General features: G+C 38.2%; 7 protein-coding genes across 7 annotated transcripts; 5 read left to right on the top strand and 2 right to left on the bottom strand.

The window, feature by feature from the left end:
• Window positions 1–808: 808 nt before the first annotated feature.
• On the top strand, window positions 809–1853 carry LOC101300909 (osmotin-like protein OSM34-like). The gene has a single exon (XM_004298734.1). The coding sequence runs from the start codon at window positions 944–946 to the stop codon at window positions 1688–1690; it is 747 nt and encodes a 248-aa protein (XP_004298782.1). The 5' UTR covers window positions 809–943; the 3' UTR covers window positions 1691–1853.
• Window positions 1854–3916: 2063 nt separating this feature from the next.
• LOC101302079 (elicitor-responsive protein 3-like) lies at window positions 3917–4738 on the top strand. Its single transcript, XM_004300718.1, has 4 exons — window positions 3917–4049; window positions 4131–4257; window positions 4355–4469; window positions 4682–4738. The coding sequence occupies exons 1-4, from the start codon at window positions 3917–3919 to the stop codon at window positions 4736–4738; spliced, it is 432 nt and encodes a 143-aa protein (XP_004300766.1).
• Window positions 4739–5303: 565 nt separating this feature from the next.
• Window positions 5304–6474, top strand: LOC101301488 (elicitor-responsive protein 3-like). Its single transcript, XM_004298736.1, has 5 exons — window positions 5304–5446; window positions 5537–5596; window positions 5684–5807; window positions 5893–6017; window positions 6118–6474. The coding sequence occupies exons 1-5, from the start codon at window positions 5380–5382 to the stop codon at window positions 6120–6122; spliced, it is 381 nt and encodes a 126-aa protein (XP_004298784.1). The 5' UTR covers window positions 5304–5379; the 3' UTR covers window positions 6123–6474.
• A 74-nt stretch (window positions 6475–6548) lies between these two features.
• Window positions 6549–13256, bottom strand: LOC101312827. The gene is made up of 9 exons (XM_004298688.1): window positions 13060–13256; window positions 12097–12234; window positions 11918–12019; window positions 11310–11480; window positions 10618–10650; window positions 10411–10506; window positions 10153–10299; window positions 9211–9274; window positions 6549–9088 (listed from the first exon to the last, which is right to left on the bottom strand). The coding sequence occupies exons 1-9, from the start codon at window positions 13141–13143 to the stop codon at window positions 6798–6800; spliced, it is 3126 nt and encodes a 1041-aa protein (XP_004298736.1). The 5' UTR covers window positions 13144–13256; the 3' UTR covers window positions 6549–6797.
• A 905-nt stretch (window positions 13257–14161) lies between these two features.
• Window positions 14162–16896, top strand: LOC101294070 (general transcription factor IIE subunit 2-like). The gene is made up of 5 exons (XM_004298709.1): window positions 14162–14289; window positions 14898–15140; window positions 15884–16015; window positions 16117–16233; window positions 16350–16896. The coding sequence occupies exons 2-5, from the start codon at window positions 14898–14900 to the stop codon at window positions 16689–16691; spliced, it is 834 nt and encodes a 277-aa protein (XP_004298757.1). The 5' UTR covers window positions 14162–14289; the 3' UTR covers window positions 16692–16896.
• A 169-nt stretch (window positions 16897–17065) lies between these two features.
• Window positions 17066–19513, top strand: LOC101297144. Its single transcript, XM_004298720.1, has 9 exons — window positions 17066–17200; window positions 17315–17426; window positions 17687–17814; window positions 18051–18190; window positions 18317–18385; window positions 18514–18649; window positions 18863–18925; window positions 19010–19053; window positions 19427–19513. The coding sequence occupies exons 1-9, from the start codon at window positions 17110–17112 to the stop codon at window positions 19511–19513; spliced, it is 870 nt and encodes a 289-aa protein (XP_004298768.1). The 5' UTR covers window positions 17066–17109.
• Window positions 19514–23090: 3577 nt separating this feature from the next.
• LOC101302364 (serpin-ZX-like) lies at window positions 23091–24394 on the bottom strand. Its single transcript, XM_004300719.1, has 2 exons — window positions 24005–24394; window positions 23091–23915 (listed from the first exon to the last, which is right to left on the bottom strand). The coding sequence occupies exons 1-2, from the start codon at window positions 24392–24394 to the stop codon at window positions 23091–23093; spliced, it is 1215 nt and encodes a 404-aa protein (XP_004300767.1).
• Window positions 24395–24591: the final 197 nt, after the last annotated feature.

Here is a 24591-nt window from a genome sequence, read left to right on the forward strand (position 1 = left end):
TTAAAGCTAAGATTACGTTTTCTTTATTTTACTTCACTATAAAAAGGACCTTAGGATTCGTTGTTAGAGGTCCTTGACCAAACGCTCTACTATATTACACATTTTTATCTTAATACAATTTAGCTTCTCAGCAGTACACATATCAATTCTTCTGTGTTTGTCTTATCGCTTTACTTTACCGGTACTTGTTCTTTTTTCTTTTTTTTGCAATTTACTTTATTGTTCTTTTCATACTTGCAATTTATCTTACTGTTCGTTGCTATCTTTCCTGCAATACACATTCGTGTTCTTTACCTTTTCTTTAAAATTTATGCACTTTATTTGCTGCACTTTATATTCCTGTATTCACATCACTTGCACTATCACAACATTCACCTTGTCACACAGCACCAAGATCAGTTGGTAAGCCGATCCATTTTAAAGTCTTTGCATCTAAGGCAGAGAGAACCCTGCGGCCGAGATCCTTCCTCAGCCCACAGTCGACTGATCAGAAGTCAGGGCAGCGTATCTACATATATATCAGAACAAAACCTCGCTTGGCCTCTTGGTCGCGAGTTGGCACACCATTGCACACGTCACCAAGCCAGAAGGACACGTGTAGCCCAAAGAAGCCCCCGGCCCATTGACACGTGGCCGGGACATTTTTGAGCCAACAGTCTCATCACAGTAATCTAGTATATAAAGCATAAGAATTGTAGAAGGTTAATGATCAGAGATGGCTAGCTAGTGATCTGTCTCATCACAAAGAGAGGAATAGCTGGTGTGTTTATGTATAAAGAAGCAAAAAAGAATATATAAAGGTAGCCGCCTCCACCTTTCACTGAAAGTCTCCACTTGTAATTATCTACAGCAACACAATCAAAAGCCTCCTTCAGTTAATTGATCTATAAAAACCCGTTCGCATGTAGTTCACCAAAACACGAAGCTCGATCTTGTAGCCACTATGAAGTCCTTAGCCAATTCCCAAATGTCCCTCATCTTGATCTTCTTTTTCTTGAGTTCCCTCTTCTTCTTCATCTCCTCCAATGCAGCCACTTTTGAAATCCGTAACGAGTGCCCTTACACTGTCTGGGCAGCCGCCTCTCCTGGAGGAGGCCGTCGCCTGGACCGTGGCCAGAGCTGGAACCTAAACGTTGCCGCGGGGACGAAAATGGCTCGCATATGGGGGCGTACTAATTGCAAATTTGATAATAGTGGCCGCGGCCGTTGTGCCACGGGAGATTGTGGAGCCTTGGAATGCAACGGATGGGGAGTCCCTCCCAACACCTTGGCAGAATATGCCCTTAACCAATTTGGCAACATGGACTTCATCGACATTTCCTTAGTCGACGGCTTCAACATTCCGATGGACTTTAGCCCGACCAGTGGCGGGTGTAGGGGAATCCGGTGCACGGCGGACATCAACGGGCAGTGTCCTGGAGAGCTGAAGGTACCTAGTGGGTGCAATAACCCTTGTACTGTTTTCAAGACTAATGAATATTGCTGCACAAATGGGCAAGGGAGCTGTGGACCGACCAATTTCTCAAAGTTTTTCAAGACTAGGTGCCCGGATGCTTATAGTTATCCTCAGGATGATCCTACGAGCACATTTACATGCCCTGGAGGGACTAACTATAGGGTTGTGTTTTGCCCTGGAGGAAACCCTGGTAATTTCCCTTTGGAGATGGTGAGCGACAGGAATGAGGAGTAATGATCGTCTGTTGATGTATTGGGCCAGCTATGAGTTTCTGTTTGGATAATAATGTACGTTTTTTCTTAATTTCTTCTCGTTGTTGTATGTTGTGGTACTTAGATGTACTATGTCATAAAATCGACTTCAAATAAACTTGCATTTTCTACGAAGTTTGATCGTCTCTGTTTGACTGTTTGCACTTAGGTTGATGCATGTATTTCTTACACATGAATGTTGAAATGTCAAATACGAGATATATGAACCAGGATCTGCTCCTCATAAAAAGTTCCTGATATTTCCTCATAAAGAAATCCTGACCATCTATTGTTAATCAACGGCGCAAATCACTCCTATCTAACTTAAACCTATTTCTCATGTGTTTCATCTCATTCTCCCTCTCGACCTATTTCTCGTTCTTCTTCCTCACTATAACCCAGAAACCTCACTCCAGCGTCTCCGGCGACCTCCGCGTCGCGGCTCCGGCGTCCTCCATCGAAACTCCAAGAGATAAGTGGACAGCTTATGAGTGAAAGATCGTGTATTGTGCAAAGCTTGTTTCCCGCATTGAAGGGCCTTGGATTCGAAATAGGGGTAATCTAAAGTGATTGGAGAAATTTGAGTTTGATGTTTACAAAAAGTGGGGAGTAAATAATTGATTTGGAAAGAAAAGGTGGAGATGGCTGCAAAACTTTTGCATTGTTTAGCTGATGACTACCCAAATTTGCAGAAGAAAATGGGATGCATGAATGGGAATTTCCAAATTTTCGATATGACACAAAGTCATCACTCTGGTAGAAGGATTAGCCACCACAAGAGGTTTCCTCCGGTTAATTTCCTAGGGGCGAATTCATTTCAAATTGCTCTAGCCCTTAGTTCCTTATAGCTCAATCACTAACCCTGTCACTAATTATAGATTTGTCTATATGTTCTTGTTGTCAGATTAGATAAGAGTCATAAGACTCATAGGAGTTGGTATTGCGTCTCTGAGTACATGCTTTGCACACTTCCGCTTTGGTTTGTTCTCTAATTTTCAGTTTTGGTTTATTCCTCAGCAATTCATTCTCTGCAAGAGGAGAGAGACAATGGGATGGGAGACGAGAATTTGAGCAGAGAAGGAGATGGCCCAAAATATGAGAAATCCTGACCATAAATATTGAATGGCTCAGATCCATTCATGAGGCAATACTAGGCAAGCTCTCATTAGGAGAGGATCCGGGTTCGAGATGTATATACCCAGCTTGCTTGTTTTAACCTTTCAAACATTTGGTCTACTGATCAGAAAAAGAAAAAGAAAAAGACAAAAGAGGTTGAATAATGTGTAATGTCGACACAATCTTTAAAGATTGAATAATAAAGATAGATCAAGATAAGAACGTAGACAGGTGATGCATTAGCAATCAAATCATTAAGCATAGTCATGCTCAAATGAACTAATATCGTTTAGGCATAAAGTTACGAACTTATGATGCATGTCTCATCCTCAAGTAATTAAGTATATATCAGAGAGGGGTTGTTCTTGTTATAGAAAACTTACATCCAAAAACGTACCTACACACAAGCTCTGCTGGGCTACAGCACACCCCAAGGTTTGAAAAAAACAACAATTTTTAGCTAAATTTTAGTTTAAAAAACTAAAATTTAATAACCAGTTCATCTTAAATTTCTAAATTTAGCCTATATATTATTAAACTTGGTTCATTTTTAACGTAAATTAGTACGCGTTCATTAGGGGAAAAAAAAAAATTCATCCCACCTCAAATTTCGAAATTTTGCCCATATGTTATTTATCTTAGTCCATTTTTATGTACATTGATACATGTTAACTAGAAAAAATTCTAGCCCATCCCGTTATAAAATCCTGGGTCCACCGTTACTTACATCTAAACATTACTAATAATGAAAAGTTATAAAAACCTAGCTTCGATTCCTGTCATTTTTAGGTTAATGATTTGAATGGTAAAGCACTTGAACCTACATTCACGGAAAATATGTTCTTGTCCACCCACCAGGTTCTTTGATTTGGTTCTAACAGCTATATATGTCCGAAACCCTAGCTGTAACGATAATCTGAAAGTTAAAATCAGAGTTGGTAACCCCTAAGATCGCTCAATATATAAACCATTTTGAGAGATGAATTTTGTTGTAGAACTCACAAAACGGAAAGAGATCCAGGAGAACAAAGCTGAATTTGCGTTAGCGATCTCTTTCTTTATTGGGATTTTTGCTTCTCTCTGACAAGCAAAGATGCCTCAAGGAACCCTAGATGTTCATCTTATGAATGCCAAGGGTCTAAAAAACACAGAGTTCTTTGGTAAGATGGATCCATACGTGATCATCCAGTGCAAAAACCAGGAGAAAAGGAGCAAAGTGGCAACATGTGAGTTTTCGATCAGTGCGAGAAATGAATTATATTTGGTATATGCAGGTCTAATTAAATCTGATATTTGAAATTGTGCAGCACAGGGGTCTAAGCCAGTATGGAATGAGAAGTTTGTTTTCCGAGTAACTGAGGGTGTTACTGAACTCAAATTGACGATCATGGACAAGGACACTGCTGTCAGGGATGATTTTGTAGGAGAGTTAAGGTATGTGCTTGTGAAACATATATATTTGATTCGATTATCTCAACTGCTTATTGCTAGTCCAATATACAGACTTATTCTGGTTCCATGATGATTGCAGCATTCCACTAAAAACACTATTCCAAGAAGGAAAGTTCCCACCAATGAAATACAATGTATTAAGGAACAAAAAATACTACGGAGAGATTAAAGTTGGCCTCAGCTTCACTCCTTCAGTACGTGCTTATTGTTAATTATTTCCCATCTTCGATTCAGTAATTAATTTTCTGCGGAAAAATGTTGAGGCCTTGAGGCTAAGATTACTGGACTAAGAATACTGTTGTCATCTGTCAAGTTTAAATTTGCTTCAAACACCTGTGTGTGTGTTTGGAGTTCGTGATTTATTAAGTAATTTTTGACTTACTTATTGCCCATTCTTGCTTATTAGGTACAGCGCGATATTTCTGAAGAATCCTTTGGCGGATGGAAAGAGTCTTCACTCTAGTAGTTCTATATACATATAGATTTTTGAAAATGGAAACGAATTAACACTCTTGGGTTAGGATATTCCCATATTCATGCAAAGTTCCATTACTTTGCAAGATGGAATACATTCATTTTGAGCTAATGAAAGTGAATTGTTCATTTTGCCGTAGAAATTTTCTGCCTGAAAGAATCGCAAACCTGCAAGCTAGTATTATACTGAAGAATTGAAGCTAATGAAAGTGCATTCTGTTTTGACATTATATATAGTGTTCCAACTTGAGATATCATTTATAAAAATATTAAAGGATTCAAATTATTAGAAAACGATTACAGGAGTGAACTACAATATAATAAAATGTGGTTCACTTAGCATTATGCCGATAAAATATGGTTCGCTTTGACTTGGCCTTTCTTTTTGAAGATCGGTCTATCTTACTCCTAGCATTTATCCGACTTCTCCTCACTACCTGATACTTAATCCTGGCATGGGGGTCACTTTGACTTGGCTTTCACGGCACAAACCACGCTGTACGTGTAATGCAAATTATATAAGCCTTCATCTCTTACGTTTCATTCTTGTCTGAGGCTCAAAGTTCTTCTCTAAATTTCGTCACTCACTCACCTTTAGATCGATTTGTACATTTCATCCTTCTGATAAGAATGGCTCGAGGTACCCTCGACGTTAGAATTTGTGGTGGAAGAAATCTCAGTAACCCGAACAAAGAAGGTGATTAAGTCTCTGTTGCTCTTCTTCTCCTTTCTATTTTCTCTTACATTACACAAACATAATGTAACTATACCGCTATTTATGGGATAGGTAAGATTTGTTGCATCGTCTACTACAAAGATCAGCAGAAGAGGACAGAAGCCATATACTGTAAATTCTCCTTCTTAATTAGTAGACTACATAGTTGTTATGATATATATGTATATATTGAAAAACAAAAGAAGAACGTTTTTGCAGGTGATGGCCCCGATCCAGAGTGGAACGAGACACTTCTGTTCACCATAGCTGATCATGTTGAAGAGCTCAAGGTCAGGGTCCATGACGGGGATTATGTTACTGAAGAAGAAGTTGGACACTGCGAGTAAGTTGCATACATATAGTTTTTCTTTTTCCTTTTAAATTATATTTATCAATCTGAAAGTTTCTTGTTTCAACAATTTTTGCAGTATTAATATAGAGGGTCTACTTCGGGACGGGGGAGAAAATCGAATAGAGCCGACTTCATATGATGTATGGAGGAATAATGAAGGAAACTATGGAAATGTTACTGTTGAACTCCATTTTCATCCAGGTAATTTTGGATTGATAGTTTAGCAATACAGCATGTCAAATGCTCCACTAATTCCTGTATTTGGCTAATGGTAATAATATTTATCTTCCATCTTTTGCAGAATGATGATGATCGATTAAGAACGTACGTGAAGATGATATGGTGGATGGAAATTAAGAATAAGCAGACCAGTACTCATTGCTTCGTGGTCTGATGACACTGATACTATTACGAATGGAATAAAAGGGGTGAAGAATAAAACTCTCTAGTTTCGAAGACTTCAGCAGTTCCAGTTTTGGAGATTTTCAACCGTTCAATCATTAATACATTGGAATAATATTCTTCTAATTTTTTTTTTTTTTTTTTCTGAGATTTGGCAGTGACTCTGCTAGCTTGAGAAATGTATGTATTATTCGAATATTAAACTTTAAATTCATTAAAAGATTCGGCTGAAGCCCTTCTCAGGGTTCAGACTAAGAAACAAGATTTCTGTCTTGGAGTTGGGCTAAGGATGTTAGTATTGTCAAGCACAACATCAGATATTCAGATAGTAACTCTCAACAGCCTAAATAAGTTTTCATTAACAGCACCAATATCCATTTATCTGTCAGTACCTACAGCAGTTCAGTTTTAAATACATGGAAAAATTCCGGTACCCGACACATTTTACAAAATAAAGTTACATTCTGACCGATTTTATAACTACAGCACAAGAGACATACAGCTAAGTGAGCTAACAGGTTTCTAAGAGTATAAAGGACTGGAGGCTGTCAAATATTACACAAAGGAGCTACCTTTCGTTCAGGACTTCACCTTTCCATGAAACTCCTTGTTGCATCCTAAGCAAGGGTTCTGTGCACCAACCCCACTCCAATTTGGTAGGCCTACATTTCCTGAGGGCGAGAATGAAGTATTCACGGATAAATGTTGACAGGAACCAACACCACTGCCACCTGAAATTCTCAAATTTCCCGCAGGCAGAAATGAAGAACTCATGGATAACTGTTGGCCGAATCCCACCCCATTGCAATCTGACACACTCACATTTCCGGCAGGTGGCAAAGTAGTATTCATGGGAAATAGTTGGCCCGAGGTAGATTGTTCTGGTGCATTGAACTGAGGGGATATGTCACTTGGGAAAAAGTTAGGTGAGCCAAAATCTGGCAGTGCCATGCTATCTCTCTGGTTGTGAGAGGTGACAAGGTTTTCCTCAAAGTAACCCTGAAACAAATCATCATCTATCGGAATTTCACCGGTAAGGGTCTTAAATGCAAAGTCAAGGCATGGATCAGACCAAGTATCCAGAAAAGGGAATGAAAACTGTGACACTGGATTCTCGACAGCTGCCTTCTCAATTTCCAACTGCCGGGGTTTCTCCTCAGGAACAGCTTGGTCCTTGAGAGATCTCTCAATCTTGTTCAATGGTTCCTCATCAATTGAAGGACTTACAGTAGTACACGAATCATGAGCAACCTTGTTCTCTTGACCAGCCTCAAACTGTTGAGGTGCTTCATGTGCAGAATCTACAGCTTGGAGCGGTTTACTTCTACAAGACTTTGCTGTTGCATTTCGAAGAACTGTTTCACTGGACAATGGTTTGGCTAGCAGCTCAGGTTCAACCCCAGCCAGCCGTTTCGAAGTCCGACGAGGCAACTTTAGTTCTTTAGTTTTCTTAGATTTGTTTGAACTTTGCCTTGTTTTCCTACTGCAGCTCCCATTTTCAAGTGAGTTCTCTTTTTGCACAGTATCAGCTGCAGCTTTCAGAAAAGGTTCTTTATCCACACCATCAGCTATCGGCAATTCCCCAGTAAGGGTTTTGAAGGCGAATTCTAAGCATGGGTCGGACCCGAACAGTAAGGAGAGCTCTGGTCCGGGCTTCTCACCTAACATGTTCTCAGCTTCCAGTCTATGATGTTGCTCTTCAGGAATTGCTTTGTCACCAAGAAACGTCTTTCCCTTGTTTGATGACTCTCCATGTGCAGTAGAGTTTATGTCAGTTAACATATCATGTAAAGCCTCTGGTTCTAATGCAGCCCCAAGTTGCAGAGATACTCCATTGATATTATCATCTGAAGTGAAACCCATTTCTTGGTTGGCATCAGCTCTACTTGACTTTCCAGTTGCAAGGTGAAGAGTTTGATCATTGGAAACCAAAGTATCTACAGGCAGTAGTTCAAGACTATCAAATGGCCTCTTGACCTCACTCAATGACTCTCCTTGTACTGTAGATACTATTTCAGTTCTAATATGATGTACAACTTCTGTTTCCGATGCATGTCCAATCTGCTGAGATGCTCTATTTACAAAATCATCTGAAGCCAAACCTGCATCTGGACTCTGACCACCTTTACTAGGCTTCCTAGTTGCAAATTGAAGAGCCTTTACAGTGGAAACCAGGCTATTTACCGACTCTGGTTCAAACCCAGCAAGTCGTTTTGAGGACCGACGAGGCAAATCAAGGTTTTCCTTCTTTTTTGAATTTCTTGCATCTGTTTGGATTCTCCTGGAGTTGCTCTTTTCCATCCAACTCATATGTGAGTCCGTATTTAAGGTGTTAGCAGTGGGAGTCAAAGCAGGGTCATCTTCAGAAAAATTCAATTTGCCAGGATCTGTTGAGGAACCACCAACCAATGCAGTTTTTTCTTCACACTTGCTGGAGATCTCTGCTTTTGGCTGCAATAACTTGCTTGTAGAACAATCCTCCTTGGTTTTGGCACAATTTACAACCACACTCTCACTTAAATGCTTATGTGGGACAACCTCGGCTGTCGGAGCCAAAGCAACATTTACCCTCTGGTCTTGGTACTTGGACTTTTTAGCCTCACGTTTGTTAGAGAGTGCAGCTAGTCGTTGTGATGACCTTTTACCCACATGTTTGCTAGAGGGTTCAGCTTTTGGGTGTGATGACCAGCTTGGGGAACATTCTCCCTTAGTTTCTACACAATCTTCAACCAGATTTTCAATGAAATGCTTCTCCAGGAACACCTCAGTAATTGGAGCCATAGCAGATATGCTTTCAGTGGCCATCTCTTGCAATTTGGAGCTTTTTGTTTCTTGCAAGTCTAGGCCACTCGATTCAGAACTCGTTTTAGCTGCAGTGATAAGTTCAAAACTATAGTTAGATATCAGGGGTTTGTCATTTTTTCTCTTATTAGTTGGAGTCAAGCATGATGAGACTGTTTTTTCTGCATTATGTTATTTGTTGACATCTCACCTTCAGAAAGCTGCCGCCTGGTGACAGGGTGCTCCAATTTTTGCTTTTTAGTTGCAGATGACAGCTAAAATAAGAGCAAAGAAGAATTAATATTGCAAAACATAACGGAAAACCAAGCAAGTGCCATTTAAAGTTCAATTCTCAAGTGCACATTATAATGAAAAACCAATAAAGGAACTTTCTCTGAAGCTGCCACATTGATCTGGTTACGGGAGAGTTATGGGGTGAGGTCCTTGGTTCCATTTGTTAAGGGTATGTACTGAGGACACAGAACACCTTTACTTTTTTTTTTGGATACAGAAGGAAACAAAAAGAAAGTGTGAATTAAAAGGTAGTCAAACGGGTTTAAATTTGGCTGTCACAATTCTATTGTGTAGGGCTGAAAAGTGAGCAACTTGACCCTGTAACGACATCAAAGAGTGCTAGGAAAACAGAACATGTTCCTAAATTAAGAAAAACAGACAATTAGGATCAACATATAGAAAGCTCCAGAATGTAAGAATATTGTCATGACTCGAACCAGGGATCTAAAAACTGGTAAAAAATGCGTTGCCAATGAAAAAAGAAGGAAAAAAGGAAGAAAAGTTAATGAGAACTAGAAAGAGAAGAAAAAAGAGGAAGAAAAAGGGGGAAGAGAACTGGAAAAGTGGAAAACACCTTTTCATGACTCGAACCAGGGATCTAAAAACTGGTAAGGGTATGCCTTAACCAACATGCCAGTAGGGAATTCCGGTATCTGTGTTGCAATCTATATTATTTATAAACTTATGAGAGAAATCTCCCTTGGGCTACAGCCCAACTAGCCTTAGACGTAGTTACGTCCCTGGATACGACTAGAAAACCAGTAGAGAAAACATTCTTACTGGTGATGTCATTAGAGAACACTAAATTAGAGGTCAAAGAGAACACTAATGATACTGGAAAAAGAAAAATTGCACTTACTGCAATTTCATCATCAGTCAACTTTAGATCATTGGTGCACATGCTCTTTGGTTTGATTGTATGTTTACTGGTCTCTCCAGTTTGTAGGTAGCGGATAACATCCTTTTTGGAACGGAAGATATATCCATGCACTGGATCAGTGTAATACTGTATACGCAATAGACCAATTAAATTATAAAGTTAACTGTAGAAGTAATCAACATAACAGGAGCAGAATTAACATTAACTGGAATATGTATCAGAGTAACTATTTTATACCGGATCTCTTCTTATTCGATTTGCAACCTTTCTAACTTTGATCTCCAATATCCACCCTGGCGGTAAATCTTCCACATTATGCTTCTCAACCACAACCTAAATATACACAAACAATCAGAAAATATGACACCTAATTTAAGAAAGTTTAAAACATGAAAATTCTAAAGACAATAATAAATTATCTTGAAGCTTCAGCATGGTAGAAACCTTTGCAATTAAGTGGTGCCCTAACACCAACACCTACATATGTATTATATGGAAGTGAGTTGTCGTCGATTAAAGGCCAGTTTGACTTGTTCAGGTATCACCACAGAATAGTGAGGTAAAATTCAAGACACTTATATTTATCACCAGTAATCCTATAAAGCTACTAAGTCATCAGATACGGGTCTCAATCCACTTGATTTCAGCAATCATGGTAGAAATCAGATTATGACTTTTCTATACCAATTCCCTTTGGTTTCTATACATTTGAGGACCCAACTCTAGTAGCTTGGGCAAAGAACTTGACCATATGACAAGTTAGAATAGGATAACCTCACAATAATTTATTTTCCATTTTCTACGTGTAAAATTTATCCACCAAAGGGTGAAATAAAACTGCAGCAAAGAAAAGGACCGATGATCTAATCAAGATCTGCATACGCTTTTTTATCCTTGTAATATAAGATATGTCAAGTGTTACTGCTTACGCTTGTTCCTAACTAACACGCTTTCAAAGAAAATTAGAAGCTATTACTTTGTTCCAGATGCAGGATCCTAATTAATAATTCTTGCATGGTAAAAGTATGTTCATAAAGATTTATTTCTGATCTTTTTTATTTTTATTTATCATTTTTTTTTACCATCCAAACAATTAAGTAAGCATGCTAATAACCATAATATCAAAGGGAACAAACTTTGCTTGGGAAGTGCATGGCAGTGACGGTCTTGGTTTTGATAATGCATCTTTTGCGGTTTACCGTTTTGTGACTTCTGGATTTGTAGCTCTTGCGCTTTACGGTTCTCAGGTGTCGAAATACCTCTGGCTTAGAATAAAATGTACATTCCCTTGACGGATCAATGTAACACTGCAATAAGATAAAAAGGAGATTCTGAGTCCTGCTTAACTTCTTCAGTCATCATATAACTCCACGATCAACTTCAACATTAAAATACTGTTTAGCAGCATCAGATAGGCACACCCTTTCCCTTTTTAACATTTGTAACTGTCATAGAAAATATTACTTAACCCCCGGAATGAATAAAAGGATTACAATCACTTAATGCAGGAATGATGAAACTAGAAACTAGAATTTAGGGGTCAAAATAAGGAAAAGATTCCAAGATGTAATGATCCTAGGAGTCCTGTGGTCAAATTAAAAGAGGCAGCCAGTAATGATAACCTTATAACAATAATTAAAAGAGGCAGCCACTGATGATAATAAAAGAGGCATTAAGTCCAAATTCAGTAGACAACAATGGCAATATACCCAAAGCAGTAACTTCAAATACGCATATATGTTACCTTGTACTCCTTTCCAACTTGCACACCAGATTTTCGAGTTCTCAATTCGACTTTCCAGCCATCTGGCAACCATTCAGGATATTCAACTGTGTTTGCTACCACCTGTCCATAGCAAATGATGATCAGCTACATAGATGAACTAACAACATTTTTTTCAAGAAAGGGCACAAGAGACTCACCTGCAAATGACTTTTACTGGAGGGGTTTTTGGTATTTGTAGGCTTGGGCTCTTCACCACAGTTGGTGGTCTTTTTAGTATACCGTATAACATCGTCCTTGGAGAAGAACTTCTTCCCGGTTTCCAACTCGATGTAAATCTGCAAATATGCAAAAGTAATATATGAGTGCCTAGTTAGCACCACAACAGGATATTTGATTACAAAGTTTCTATATTGGTTCAACAGTATTATCCTTGCCTCAAATGACTACGGAAAGTGATTACTTTTACCATTTCCAGTGTGACCTGCTTTTATTTACAAGCCTATTAGGTTACGAATACTGGAAATGACAAGATAGAGGGTAAAATTATCCACCAACATAGTTCACTGAGTACCCTGATGCAATCCAATTCAACTCAGCCTACAGAGCACTCTCAGTTTATGTTGAGTCATATAGATTTTAGCTTTAGAACAATGCACAAAGAACCGCTACAGATTCAAAAGCTTCCAAAACCCTGAAAACCAACAAACTCTCCCTTTACGAACTAGACTTTTGTCGCGGAGCAAATCAGTAACAGTATTAACACCATTCTAATGCACATTCATTGCTCCAAAACAACCAACTTTCCCTAAAATCCTAAATCTACCAACTCGAAGCTACCGAAATTTATCACCAACATGCAATCCCATTTCTTCATCTAAACACACATTTCCACACAGACACAGTCATCATGACCATCACTGATTCATCATCACCATCCAACATGCAGCTACCAAAACAAAATCTTCGCATGATGCCAAGTCAAAACTCAACTCGATCAAAAATCCACAAGCATTTCAAAGACTGAATCTCAGTAACACTCACTCAATTAACCACAATTGAACCAATCAAGAGCATAAAAAACCAAAATTGAAGACTAAATGCTGGTAATTTGAAACCCTAGAAAGCTTGAAGCAGCAGCAAGACAAAAAGAAAAGGCTCACCACACTTCGGCGACCACGGTTCTGGGCTCTAAATTGGACGCTCCAGCCGGCGGGGAGCCAGTCCGGCGAGCTCGCGGCCACCATTTCAGCCGGAATCGGGTACTTTTCGGCGAGTAATCGCCAGAATCTGAAGACTTAGAGTTTCAGAGTTAGGCCTGGGATTAAAGCTCGGGTCTTTTTCTCTCAGCTAACTCAAACAAGTAAACGGAACCTGAAATATATATAAACATATATACAGCTATATATATATATATATATAAAGTTTGGATATATATAAATTTTGCGGCCCACGTGTTCATCTATCGGATTTGGGATTAGTCTACAGAGCAGTCAAGAATTTCGGTTTGAAGTGACCACAGGTGTGGTTGGAGTTTCAACCATGGTGAGTTTGCCATGTGGGTTGTATGCCTACATGTGGAAAACGAATTATATCATTCTGATACATTCATACCAAAGCTCATGTTTTTGAGGGTCTAGACTGCAATGTTGTTATTTGGAGGCGAAATGCCGAAAGTTCTTCTCAAGATTTATATCAGATGAACTACTGCTCACGTATCGTTAGATTTTTTGAAGTGATATAAAGTTGATTCCACGTGTGTTTACTTACTTAAAATGAATATAATGACGGAGTAGTTAGTTCCACTAATTATGAATTCTCCAACATCTAGCAACATATACCAATACAAGAATGCGTGTACGTCCCCAGGACGTCCACAACGTTAAGAATGTATCCGATTATATTAATTTTTTCACCTTTTCAAGTTAGTAAACGGGTCCATAATGTTAAGAATGTATCTGATTACATGAACTTTTTCACTTTTTCAAGTTAGTAAACGGAATCCGGATTTACCAATCAGTAATCTTTGCTGGTTTCCATGACCATCTAATCAAGAAAGAGAGAGAAAAAGTTGATTGGTTGGTCAGGACACTAGTTAGCATGTCTGGATCCTGCGATCATACTAGCTCAGCTCAGCACAAAACAAATTCTTTTTATAGAAAATAAATAAAATTATTATTTTATCGCGGTCTAATTATGATATTACCAGCCAAAAAATTGACACATTATAATTGGATAGGGAGATTTTGGTCAATGGAAGAAAGTGAGACTATAAAGAGAAAGAAGAAACAAGATTGGAGCTTCTATTCTTCTTCTCCAAATTCTTACCAAGAAACCCCTAAATCCTTACGTATATCCTCTCTGTCCTTCCATTGAAGGCTTGTTTAGGGCAGGTCAGTGTTTTAAAATCTCTGCCTCTATAAATGTTCTGTTAATTTTATGCCTCAATTTTTTAGGGTTTTCGATTTCAATTTGTTGGTTGTGTGATTTGTAACTATAGCCGGGTTTGGGGAATTAGCATCGGCGTTGAAATTGTCTTCATTTTTCGGGTATAAATTTCTGGGATTTTGGTTTTGATTATGGATTGGTCATGCTTATTTGATTCAAAAGATGATGTTTTGGTGTAAGAATTTAGTGTTTATATGCAAAGGATGGACCTTTTCATCCAAGTTTTCGGTTTTCGGGTGAATTATGATGTTCAAGAAAGTGGGTATCATGCATATTGTTATTTGAGGTAAACATAATACATCATCGTTCAAATTCATGGAGATAGAATGTTAGATGCGGCTCGGGTCGTGATCTTGAGGGTTTCTAGAAGTAGATTATGGATTTGGAGATTTTCGGATAAATGCATCTTTAAAGTTTTATCTGTTATGCAGTTTCCGATTTGGAATGTTTGCATGAACTTGACTTTGCAGTGATTTTACAAGTACACATATCCGTATTTTTTTATATAGGAGTTGGTTGTGTATGATTTCTAACTAGACGTTGGTGATTGCAGATGGCATTGCAAGAACAATTAGATAGATTCAAGAAGCAGCAAGAGAAATGCCAGTCAACCCTGACCAGCATTGCCTCTAAAAAGGCTGCAGCAAACCCCAGAGCTGTTCCCATAGCAGCTGCTAAAGCTCCCGCTCCAGCTGTCAAATTCTCTAATGATACAGAGAGACTCCAACACATTAATAGCATAAGGAAAGGGCCTGTTGGAGCTCAGATCAAGCGTGTTATAGACCTGCTTCTAGAGGTTCACATTAAATACCCTTTTTGCTTGACGCAAATGATCAGTGTGTTTTTTTTATTTACAACTCTCCTGTGCATTTTCTGTTGATGACTTGTTGTGTCCTATAGTATGTCCCACATGTGGTAAGTCTCAGCTGTTTCCTTCCTCCCCCACTACACAGTTAGGCTAAGCAAAATAAAAGCTTGTTTTCGTTGTCTACAGCAGAAAAGGTTGGCATCTGTTGGAGGTATATATGCAAGGAAAGATACAGACTTGTAGATTAGCATCTAGGATATATATGTTTCTACATATTTGTCTACTAAACAGATGCAAGTTGCCTCCATATTGATATGATGGTGCTTGAATTCCTAGTTTGGAGATCTATTATCCCATCTCTTTATTGGAAAAGAATCGAGATCCCTCTATGGTATAGTAATCTATATATCCGAGGGATGTGGCTTACAGTAGGTGTTCTGTTGATTTCATATGGTATGAATGCCAATAATAGAGTATTTGTCTGGTTGGGGTGATTACTTTTTCATTCAAGGAGTTAGAAGGGAAGCAGTTTCCCTTTAGGATATTATGTAAAGCAAGATGTGTTCTGTTGGAGTACTAAAGACCTTTTGTACTTCCTCCCTTCTCCTGATGTTTCGTATCCTTCTTGCTTTGAGCTTTTTCCAGCAAGTAATTGCTAAGTTTGCTAGGACCCAGTTGAGAAGGATCACCATCTGATGACTATGAGTCGTTATGTTTACATATTTTTGTAGACAAGGCAGGCCTTTACGCCAGAGCTAATTAATGAAGCATGTTATGTTGATGTGAATGCCAACAAAGCTGTCTTTGACAGTCTGAGGAATAATCCAAAAGTTCACTATGACGGGAAGCGCTTTTCTTATAAGGTAACTTTGAGCTGTATCTACCTGCATGTCAAAGCTAGCATGCTTTTAGTTTATGATTTTTTGATATAAGGATTACATCAACTTGTATTTGATATGTGCAGTCCAAGCATGCTCTGAAAGACAAAAATCAACTCCGGTCCTTAATACGGAAATTTTCAGAGGGCATACCTGTCATTGATCTGAAGGATTCATATCCAACTGTGATGGAGGACTTGCAGGTATACGTTATTTGTATAATTTTTCTTCAAACAATCTACTGTGTCTGTGGTGGTGTGAAGATATTTGTTTGGATTACTTTTCTTACAAATAGGCTTGGAATGTCAACTTTTTATAGGCTTTGAAAGCTGCGGGTGACATATGGCTACTTTCGAACTTCGATTCACAAGAGGACATTGCTTATCCAAATGACCCCAGGTTGCCTTCTTGTAAGGTGGATGATGAACTTAAAACTTTCTTCAGGGAGATTGAATTGCCTCGTGATATGCTAGACATTGAGAGGGATCTCCAGAAGAATGGTATGAAGCCGGCCACAGACACTGCAAAGAGGAGGGCGGTGGCGCAGAGTCAAGGCATTCAAGCCAAATCCAAGCCCAAGAAGAAGAAGAATGAGATCAGCAAGAGGACCAAGCTGACCAATGCCCATCTTCCAGAGCTTTTCAAGGACCTGAAAAATTAGCTGAAGCCATTACTCAGAATGGCAATACACTGATGGTCCTGTGTTGAGATACAGTTTTCCAATTTGTTGCCACAAGAATTACGTTAATAGGAACTGTAAATTGTATCAAATAGCTATGAAATCCAATTTGGAAGTCTTTAAATTTTAACTCTAAACCAATGGATTGCGGAATTGGATCTATAATATCCATAAGACTATTACATATCTTCGAAAACTGATTTCATCACAGGGACTAAACTCAGAGCCAACATCACATTTGAGGGGTAGTTCAGTAATTCGAAACAGTTAAGCGCCAATTTTAACAGAAAAATTTAAAAGTTGGTTATTTTTCCTTGTCCACCCAATTTTGATATAAATCTCTACACACAGATCAACTCAGAGATAGAGACTCAGAAACCCAACACAGCTTCACATCACCATGCAAGCTCACTGCTCCACACTCTCCCCTATTTCCCTCGGAAACCCCAACCGCCGATTCCCCATCATCTCCCGTCCTGCGCCTTTTAACGGTTCGATACATTTCAAATCTTCAATCTTTTTCACCTTTTGGGTTTAACATTTTTTGTTGGATGCTTTGTTTTGTTATGTTTTGTTTCTGATGTTTTCGGGTGTTTCGGGTTCAGTTTATCGATCGAATGGAGGTGCGGATTCGTGGGTGGGGAGGAAAAAGAATAGGGGAGTGACGGTTTCGGCTTCTGAGGAGCAGAGCTCAAATTCTGATTTGCCCAAGAGAAGGTTCATTATTGTTTCTTCAACTCAATAAACCCATTTCTTATAGTTCATTTCTTTTAATTTTCTTGTTTTTTGAGGGTTTAGGAACATAGATTTTTAACCAAGTTATGTTCAGGACCTGTTGTGATATATAGCATAGTCTGACAATTGATGCTATGTGTTTAGCACTGTGATCCATCAAGCATTGTTCTTTGTGTTTAGTTGTGTAGCCCAAAATGCATATGGTTGTATAATAATGTTACTCTAATTTGTGTTGTACATAGAAAGATTGTTGAACATGTATGTCTGCTTAAATCGAAGAAGGATTTATCTGATGAGGAAGAGAAGGTTATGCTGGATTATCTTTATACAACCCAGTATCAAATGAGAGGCATTGTCGCGATATCATTAGGTGAGGTTTACATGTCTGAGTTGATCTCTACAGCACTTTTGTATTTCAAATAAAGTAAGATTCAAACACTTGTTTCTGTTGGTTTTTCTGTTTCTGATTTGCCCCTTTGCATTAAGCATGGGATTATATACAGAACCTAGTGTCCTAGTAACAAAATTTCCATATGCTTATGCTTGGCCATTTACATTTATACCTTGATAAACTATCTTTGATTTATCTGCACAACATTTCTGCAGGACGCATCGGTAACCAAAATCCCGAAAAGTATAGTTATGCTTTCTACCTGCGTTTCCAGAGAAAAGAAGACCTTGTAAAGTTTTACCAGCATCCTTTCTACTTGGGAGTTCTCAAGGATCATGTATCGCCTTACTGCCATGTATGCCCTGACATGTAAACACCGACACTCTTGTCTTCCATTTATTTTACTTTTCTGCTAGATCAAGTTTGTTTTGAATAACTGAATCATTTTTCAACTTAATGGACTGACATTTACCAAAAGCAGGGATTGCTAAATGTAGATTATGAGTCTGAAGTAGAAGATGATATCCTTCCTATATTCCGAAAAGGAGAGGTTGGAAGCAACATCCTTTCTAATTTGAAATCTCTTTCTGGTTCTAAATATTTCCATATGATTGCTGTTTGTGGTTTCTGGAATCCCAAAGTAATTTCTAAAGGATACCTCATTATTGTTGCAAGCAGGAATTCAACTTTGGGGTAGAGTTTGTGCTGCTGATTTCCTTCATCAATAATGCATCTGATCATGCTGAAGATGCATTGGTTTCTTTGGAAGGGCTGCTGATGGGATTCCCATCCTTGATTGTCCAATCTACTCAGGGTTTGTTTGAGCTAAAAAGCCATCATGCTAGACTGTTCAGTAGTAGATTTCTCTTTTGGAAGCTAAATAAAGATTCAACCGGATCTGTAAAACAAGGAATTTATGCTGATTCAGTATTGTTTTGCTTTGGCAATCTGTTTATGTAATAACTATTCTGATGATACAGTAGGAAGACCTGTTTGTGCTACAAAATAACTGGTATTTGATTGTCAGGTATGAATTTTAACCCCAGCAGCAAGGAGTATACACACGGAGTGGTTATCAGATTCCGGTCATGTGAGCTCTCGATTATTTCTGTAAACTCAGATAAATGCTGCTTCATTTTTTGACTGTCATTCTTTGGTTTGGTATATTTTGTAGTTGACGCTTTCGAGATATTTATCGGAAGCTCAGAATACAAAGATGTAAGTAGCCATTTTGTTGTTCTGCTTATTATTTATGTTAATTCTATTTGCTTTCGCTGTGGCCTTGCTTTTGAGATCTTGCACTTCAATCAACATTTAAATGTTAGAATCTCATCTAGAACTCAGAGATTCCATGGTAATATTAGTATTTCTGATGTTTGAGCTATATGTTATTAGTTTTTTTTTTTTTTTTTTTCCAGTATTTTTCTTATACCATCTTATAGTTCTGAGTCCAGTGATCTTCTAATTCACATCTAATTTATGGTTAAGAAACATTCTTGAATTATACCACTATGAGATTCTTTTTTCTTCTGTTTCGGTAAAACTTTAAAACAACATTCCTTTTCACCTTTTGGATTCAATCACATCACAGTTATGGAAGTCAAAGTTCGAGAACATCACTCAGAAAACACTTTCTGTTCATTTTCTAATTCAACCAGTGGGTAGTGAGATCATGTAGCAAGGATCCCATGAGGTTTGTTTACTGTATATATTATTCTAAGCCGCTACCGTATGTTGACAGATCGCTTAATCTTATATTATACATAAATCCAATGCAGGATTTCAACAGGAATTCTTGCTCACTTTCTTCTGCTATTGACAAGCATGTGCAGGTCAGTTAATCTTCTTTTATTCAGTGCATTAGTTTAAATAATCTGTATTTATACTTGTTTACAAACTTTGTCTTCTCTGAATGAAAAGATGTCGAATTCATTTCTTCAAGGTCCTACTATGAAAATCAAGCAATATAATCAGTCCAATTCTTAGTGATTATAAGAGAAATCTGACTACTATTTGAAGATGTGAGTTCTGTGTAGTAATTCTGATATGTCTTCAGGGTAGGTCTGACTGAAAAACTTCTCCCTAATTGAATAAAAAACCTTATTTTCTGCCTATATTTCATTGGCATATTGATCATTTTCTACCTTCTCATTTGTCTTCCTCCCATGGAAGTTACATCACAGAAACCTTCCAAATGTATTGTTTGACCTCACTGGCAGATACTTGAAAACAAACATAAATGTTCAAACAGACTATGAGTATTTTATATTTGAGCTATTTAACACTATTTAATAACCCATAAGAGCCAAAAACTCAGCCCCCACCATGAAGGCCAAAATCAATTAGATGCGTATGCATTTTGACTTATTATATAAACACTGCAGCCTGCAGCTTCTTTAGAAAAGTGACATGCTTCTTGTTGGTGATGTTACTCCAATGGTCATCTTTTTGCACCTTGAACCTTTCCAGCAAAAACTTTCTAGGTTCTGAAACTTTTTATTGTTTTGAACTCTTTGATATCTTTTCTTTGAAAAGAAAGTGAGAACCTCCTTATTCGACCAAATGACACTGTTCATTGTTTAGATATCTTTTCAAGAACTATCCGTGCACTAAATCAGCCCTTTTTGGAGATTGTTCAGATCAATATATTACCTATATAATCACAGCACCTAAGATAGTATACAATATCTATATGCATAACAGCAGCCAATACAATTTTTTTTTGGAAATCAACATAATTGAACTTCATGTACCAGAGCAGCTTTTGTATAAATCTACCATTTAATATACTGGTACAGACTTGTGCTGTCTTCATAAACTAGTCAGTAGTCACTCACATTTCCTGAATGTATCTATTACTATTACACATCTTTGAGTAAAAACCAAAAAACAAAAGAGGAAAATGATTTACAAACTGCAAAATTTGGTATGACTAAATACACATAGCAGCCAGACAGCTACTGATCAGTTGTGAAGTGGGTTTGGTCCTGCTGGAACTACTCGTAGAGAAGCATTACTAACCACCGGGTCGATCTCAGCTCTGTTGGATCCCTCTGGAGATTGTGCAGATAAATGCCATGAAAACTTGGAATTGGATTCAGTGTTCTCTCTTTGCTTCTCTGCTTCACTTATCTTTATGTGGAGCTGACGAGAAGTTGATTGCTGACTGATCATGAGCATGATCATGAACATCACAAGTGGAAGTGTGAGATTTTGAAATCCCATGAGATGATGAAGCTCAGAAATTCTTACAGAGAAAAAAGGGAGCAAAGCTGAGTTTGTTTTCAATTCTGATATGAAGCAGGTTTTGGAGTCTTTTTAATATGGGGGAATCAGGAAACATGTGGCAAAGATAGAGCCAAAACTCACAATTAATTCTATCAAATGACATTAATGCCCAATTTTGGCCACAAATTTTCAGAAAGCATCACTCAACTACCCTAATTGACTAACCTCAGGATTCAGGAACACCCTATTGCACTTAGAATCCACTCTGCAGCATTATGCATATTGCTGGTCTTTTCGACCACCTTTAAGAACTAACACCATCTGTGATGCAGGTCATTATGCAGAAACATGCTCTTTGGATGCCTCAGAAGGCTTTGAGAATGTAACTATGTGATCCAGGTCTTTTGTATTTGTTCTGAAATTACTTATACATTTGAGGCTTTTAATACCAGAACTTTAAAGGCTAATCTGGTCCTTTAATTACATGAATTATTAGCACCCAATGGTTTAAGAGTTGACTTTGGGTTGGTTTGTTTCTTTCTAATGCTCATTTAGCTTGATAATTTTACAATGTGTACTATAATTATTGGTTATTGAGACTTGGGGCAAGATCCCACATACAAGTGGCACCCATATTTGGCATGCATCCCGTCACATGTTTCTTGTTCCAAGCCAGTGATATTATTCTAGTTCGGTGTTGAGAGATAGCCATTAGAGGATCGATTAAGCATCGTTCTGCAGGGTTATCAATAATTTGAGGTTGTAGCATGTAGACACAATCATATAAGGACCCAAATGTGGGCACGATCCCTCATCACTCTTTCAATCTTTTCAATCATGACTTGTAGGGCCTAAACAAATTTTCAGGTCTCATATACATTAACGAGTGATTGTTGTTTGCGCACAAAGAGAGCCATTCTAGTAAAGACTACTAAATGCTCGAGCCATATTTCACGAGCTAATAGCATGAGTTGGCTAAATCCATCAGTCTTTGTAAGAAAGAGATTATATATTATGGTCAAACCATCAGGAGGGGTTTTGATGTTTTCATTTCTGAGGTGTGTAGCCTGAGATGAACAGAATCCATTCAATTATTAGAAACGTCATCAGCCTGGACTGACTCATATATAGGATATCAATGCTCTTGTCATTTTTGAAGAAAATATGAGAAGTGGTGATTTTTTTTTTGTTCAGTTTTCTTAATATTACGTCAGTAATGTATTGGATGAATTGTCTCAAAGAGACTAAGCAATCACCTAAGCGAACCCAAATTTCAATATCTTGGATGCTGAGAATCCAAATTTCAAACCTTGTGATGTTAAAAGAATATGTTCAAACAGGGCATCTTAAACAAACACTGGTGATGGTGAAGTAGAGCTTTTTCTATTAGATTTTAGAATAATTGGAAAACTGATATGAAAGTCTTGTTCATCAATCATTTGATTGGATGCAAGATTAGGCTACAAAGACCAAGCATATATAATTTCATTTGTCATCCACATCTGTGTGAAAAACTACACCACATACAGAATTAGAATAGGATAGTTTCATAGACAGCATGACAGGGTAGTTGAAACTTGAGATATTCTTAATGACCTGATTTGGGTCCTAATAATGGGCCTAATTTCGATTATGTATAAAAAATTGTGGATCAATTACTTGATTTGATTAATATAGGGCATTCTGGTGCTTCATGCAACCCATCTTCCCCCTTGGGTATCAAATTAGCGGTTCATCAGGAATCAATTCCTCATAGAATATAAGGAGGTGAGACCCACACCCATTCCAATTCCTGACAAGAGGTTTAGTATACGATCATCCCATTTGCTCCAACAATTGAAATAAACCATCTAGTTAATACTTTCATTGCAGAATTAAATCTGATCTATCAAACTCTGATTAATAGAGACTAACTGATACCATAGTAAAAATCATAGTTTATGACAAAATTGACAGGAAAAGGAATACGAACTAAAAAGAATACCCTTAATGGTGTTACTTCCTAATATGCCTAGGAGATAAATAAATTAGTCTTCAATAGGATTGAGAACCTGCCCAACGAACATCACCGTTTTAGTCACTTCTTCTCTGATAAGATAAAGGAATGGGTGATCTGCCACGAAATCTATCGGACGAGGAGGTTCTCTAGCACAGTACATCCTTACAACAGCTGCCGTCACAGCAGCAGCTTCTGTGCCTTTTTCATTAACTTCAATGAAGGCTTTGTGGAATATTTGCGAAACATATAAGGGCTCAGGTGAGTCCACCATTTCTGTCAAGCCTCCAGGAGAGAATCCCAAAGTCTCCAGAAGTTTGGAAGCCTCAAAACCACAGGAAATCTTAAACTTTGGGATTAAGAAACGACGTACCGGAACTCTTTCGTTGGGAAGATGGCTATCTATAAACTCGACGTTGGAGCAAAACTGCTCGATCAAAGACGGCAGCCCGTTTCTTGTATTTGGAAGAAAGATGTACATGGAGAATTCTCTCTCATAATCTTGACCTTGTTTGTAGAGAAGCTTCAAGACTTTGAAGCTTTCAAAGGCACGTACGAACTGATCCGACCACTTTGTCATGAAGTGTGCCTTAACTGAGCCCACATTATGGAGAAGGTGAAAGTCAGACACTCTTGTATCTGATGCTTCAAACTCCCTATCCCATTCTCCTTTGAAGTATAAAGCATTTGCAAGGATGAGCCTTGTTGCCGTAGAAACTGAGTCAGGGGGGAGAATGCTTTCGATTAGACCCTTGGTTTCCTTTTTTCCCCAGGAATTCACTTCACGTCGCACTTCCTCTGGTTTGGTCTTGAAATCAACTTGTTTCAAGGCCGCCTTGTAATCAGTGCCCAATACCTAAGATCAAAGATAGACGATATATAAGATATCTATCTGCAACAGAGTGTTAGTAAACATGTCGAATTGGGGTGTAAGAAACTACATACATTTTGGAAGGAAGGCTTGATAGAGAGAGATTGGTCCATCCAAACCCCATTGGCGAATGACAAGAGAGGACCGCCGAGTTTGGATCCATCGGCAAAGACTAGTGAGACGACCCTGGAGGCTAGAGTGTTGAGCTCTTTTATGGACTTGGACTTGAGGAAACTGAGCATCCTTTTTTGGTTGGAACCCTTGGCCCCAGCAGCTATCAGGCTAAGAACCACATGAATGGACAGCGGCGAGAACACAACGTTCTTGTCCTTATTGCCTTTCTCATTCAGAAGCAGTTGCTTTGTGATTTCTAGTGCGACTTTGGTTTGGTCCTGAATGGATTTTCTGAGGGATTCTGATGCTTTGAATGAAGGTCGTGGTTGATATGGGAATCGTGCAGCCATTGCTTCTGTGGAAAATTTTAGATAAACATTACTACTTAAACCTAAAGAACACTCTTGGAGAGAAATATTAAACTAAACTACATAAAACTCATAAACCAATACATGCAACTCCTTAAAATTCATACTTTTTAAAAAAAAAAAAAAAACTAACCTTAAATTACATCGAAAAAACTTTTAGTAACTAAATTACTGCTTCT

This window comes from Fragaria vesca, linkage group LG5 (assembly GCF_000184155.1).
Source record: "Fragaria vesca subsp. vesca linkage group LG5, FraVesHawaii_1.0, whole genome shotgun sequence".
NCBI lineage: Eukaryota > Viridiplantae > Streptophyta > Magnoliopsida > Rosales > Rosaceae > Fragaria > Fragaria vesca.

What these genes read in the sequence shown, in the direction of transcription:
- LOC101300909 (XM_004298734.1), top strand. Translation starts at nt 944, where the DNA reads ATGAAGTCCTTAGCCAATTCCCAAATGTCCCTCATCTTGATCTTCTTT.
- LOC101302079 (XM_004300718.1), top strand. Translation starts at nt 3,917, where the DNA reads ATGCCTCAAGGAACCCTAGATGTTCATCTTATGAATGCCAAGGGTCTA. An exon ending in AAGGAGCAAAGTGGCAACAT is followed by an intron (nt 4,050 to 4,130) that starts GTGAGTTTTCGA and finishes GAAATTGTGCAG; the next exon opens with CACAGGGGTCTAAGCCAGTA. An exon ending in GCCTCAGCTTCACTCCTTCA is followed by an intron (nt 4,470 to 4,681) that starts GTACGTGCTTAT and finishes CTTGCTTATTAG; the next exon opens with GTACAGCGCGATATTTCTGA.
- LOC101301488 (XM_004298736.1), top strand. Translation starts at nt 5,380, where the DNA reads ATGGCTCGAGGTACCCTCGACGTTAGAATTTGTGGTGGAAGAAATCTC. An exon ending in CAGTAACCCGAACAAAGAAG is followed by an intron (nt 5,447 to 5,536) that starts GTGATTAAGTCT and finishes TTTATGGGATAG; the next exon opens with GTAAGATTTGTTGCATCGTC. An exon ending in GAGGACAGAAGCCATATACT is followed by an intron (nt 5,597 to 5,683) that starts GTAAATTCTCCT and finishes ACGTTTTTGCAG; the next exon opens with GTGATGGCCCCGATCCAGAG.
- LOC101312827 (XM_004298688.1), bottom strand. Translation starts at nt 13,143, where the DNA reads ATGGTGGCCGCGAGCTCGCCGGACTGGCTCCCCGCCGGCTGGAGCGTC. An exon ending in GGCACCACTTAATTGCAAAG is followed by an intron (nt 10,507 to 10,617) that starts GTTTCTACCATG and finishes GTGTATATTTAG; the next exon opens with GTTGTGGTTGAGAAGCATAA. An exon ending in TGACTGATGATGAAATTGCA is followed by an intron (nt 9,275 to 10,152) that starts GTAAGTGCAATT and finishes CTCTTATTTTAG; the next exon opens with CTGTCATCTGCAACTAAAAA.
- LOC101294070 (XM_004298709.1), top strand. Translation starts at nt 14,898, where the DNA reads ATGGCATTGCAAGAACAATTAGATAGATTCAAGAAGCAGCAAGAGAAA. An exon ending in TTATAGACCTGCTTCTAGAG is followed by an intron (nt 15,141 to 15,883) that starts GTTCACATTAAA and finishes ATATTTTTGTAG; the next exon opens with ACAAGGCAGGCCTTTACGCC. An exon ending in GGAAGCGCTTTTCTTATAAG is followed by an intron (nt 16,016 to 16,116) that starts GTAACTTTGAGC and finishes TGATATGTGCAG; the next exon opens with TCCAAGCATGCTCTGAAAGA.
- LOC101297144 (XM_004298720.1), top strand. Translation starts at nt 17,110, where the DNA reads ATGCAAGCTCACTGCTCCACACTCTCCCCTATTTCCCTCGGAAACCCC. An exon ending in CATTGTCGCGATATCATTAG is followed by an intron (nt 17,815 to 18,050) that starts GTGAGGTTTACA and finishes ACATTTCTGCAG; the next exon opens with GACGCATCGGTAACCAAAAT. An exon ending in ATGTATCGCCTTACTGCCAT is followed by an intron (nt 18,191 to 18,316) that starts GTATGCCCTGAC and finishes TACCAAAAGCAG; the next exon opens with GGATTGCTAAATGTAGATTA.
- LOC101302364 (XM_004300719.1), bottom strand. Translation starts at nt 24,394, where the DNA reads ATGGCTGCACGATTCCCATATCAACCACGACCTTCATTCAAAGCATCA. An exon ending in TCAAGCCTTCCTTCCAAAAT is followed by an intron (nt 23,916 to 24,004) that starts GTATGTAGTTTC and finishes CTTTGATCTTAG; the next exon opens with GTATTGGGCACTGATTACAA.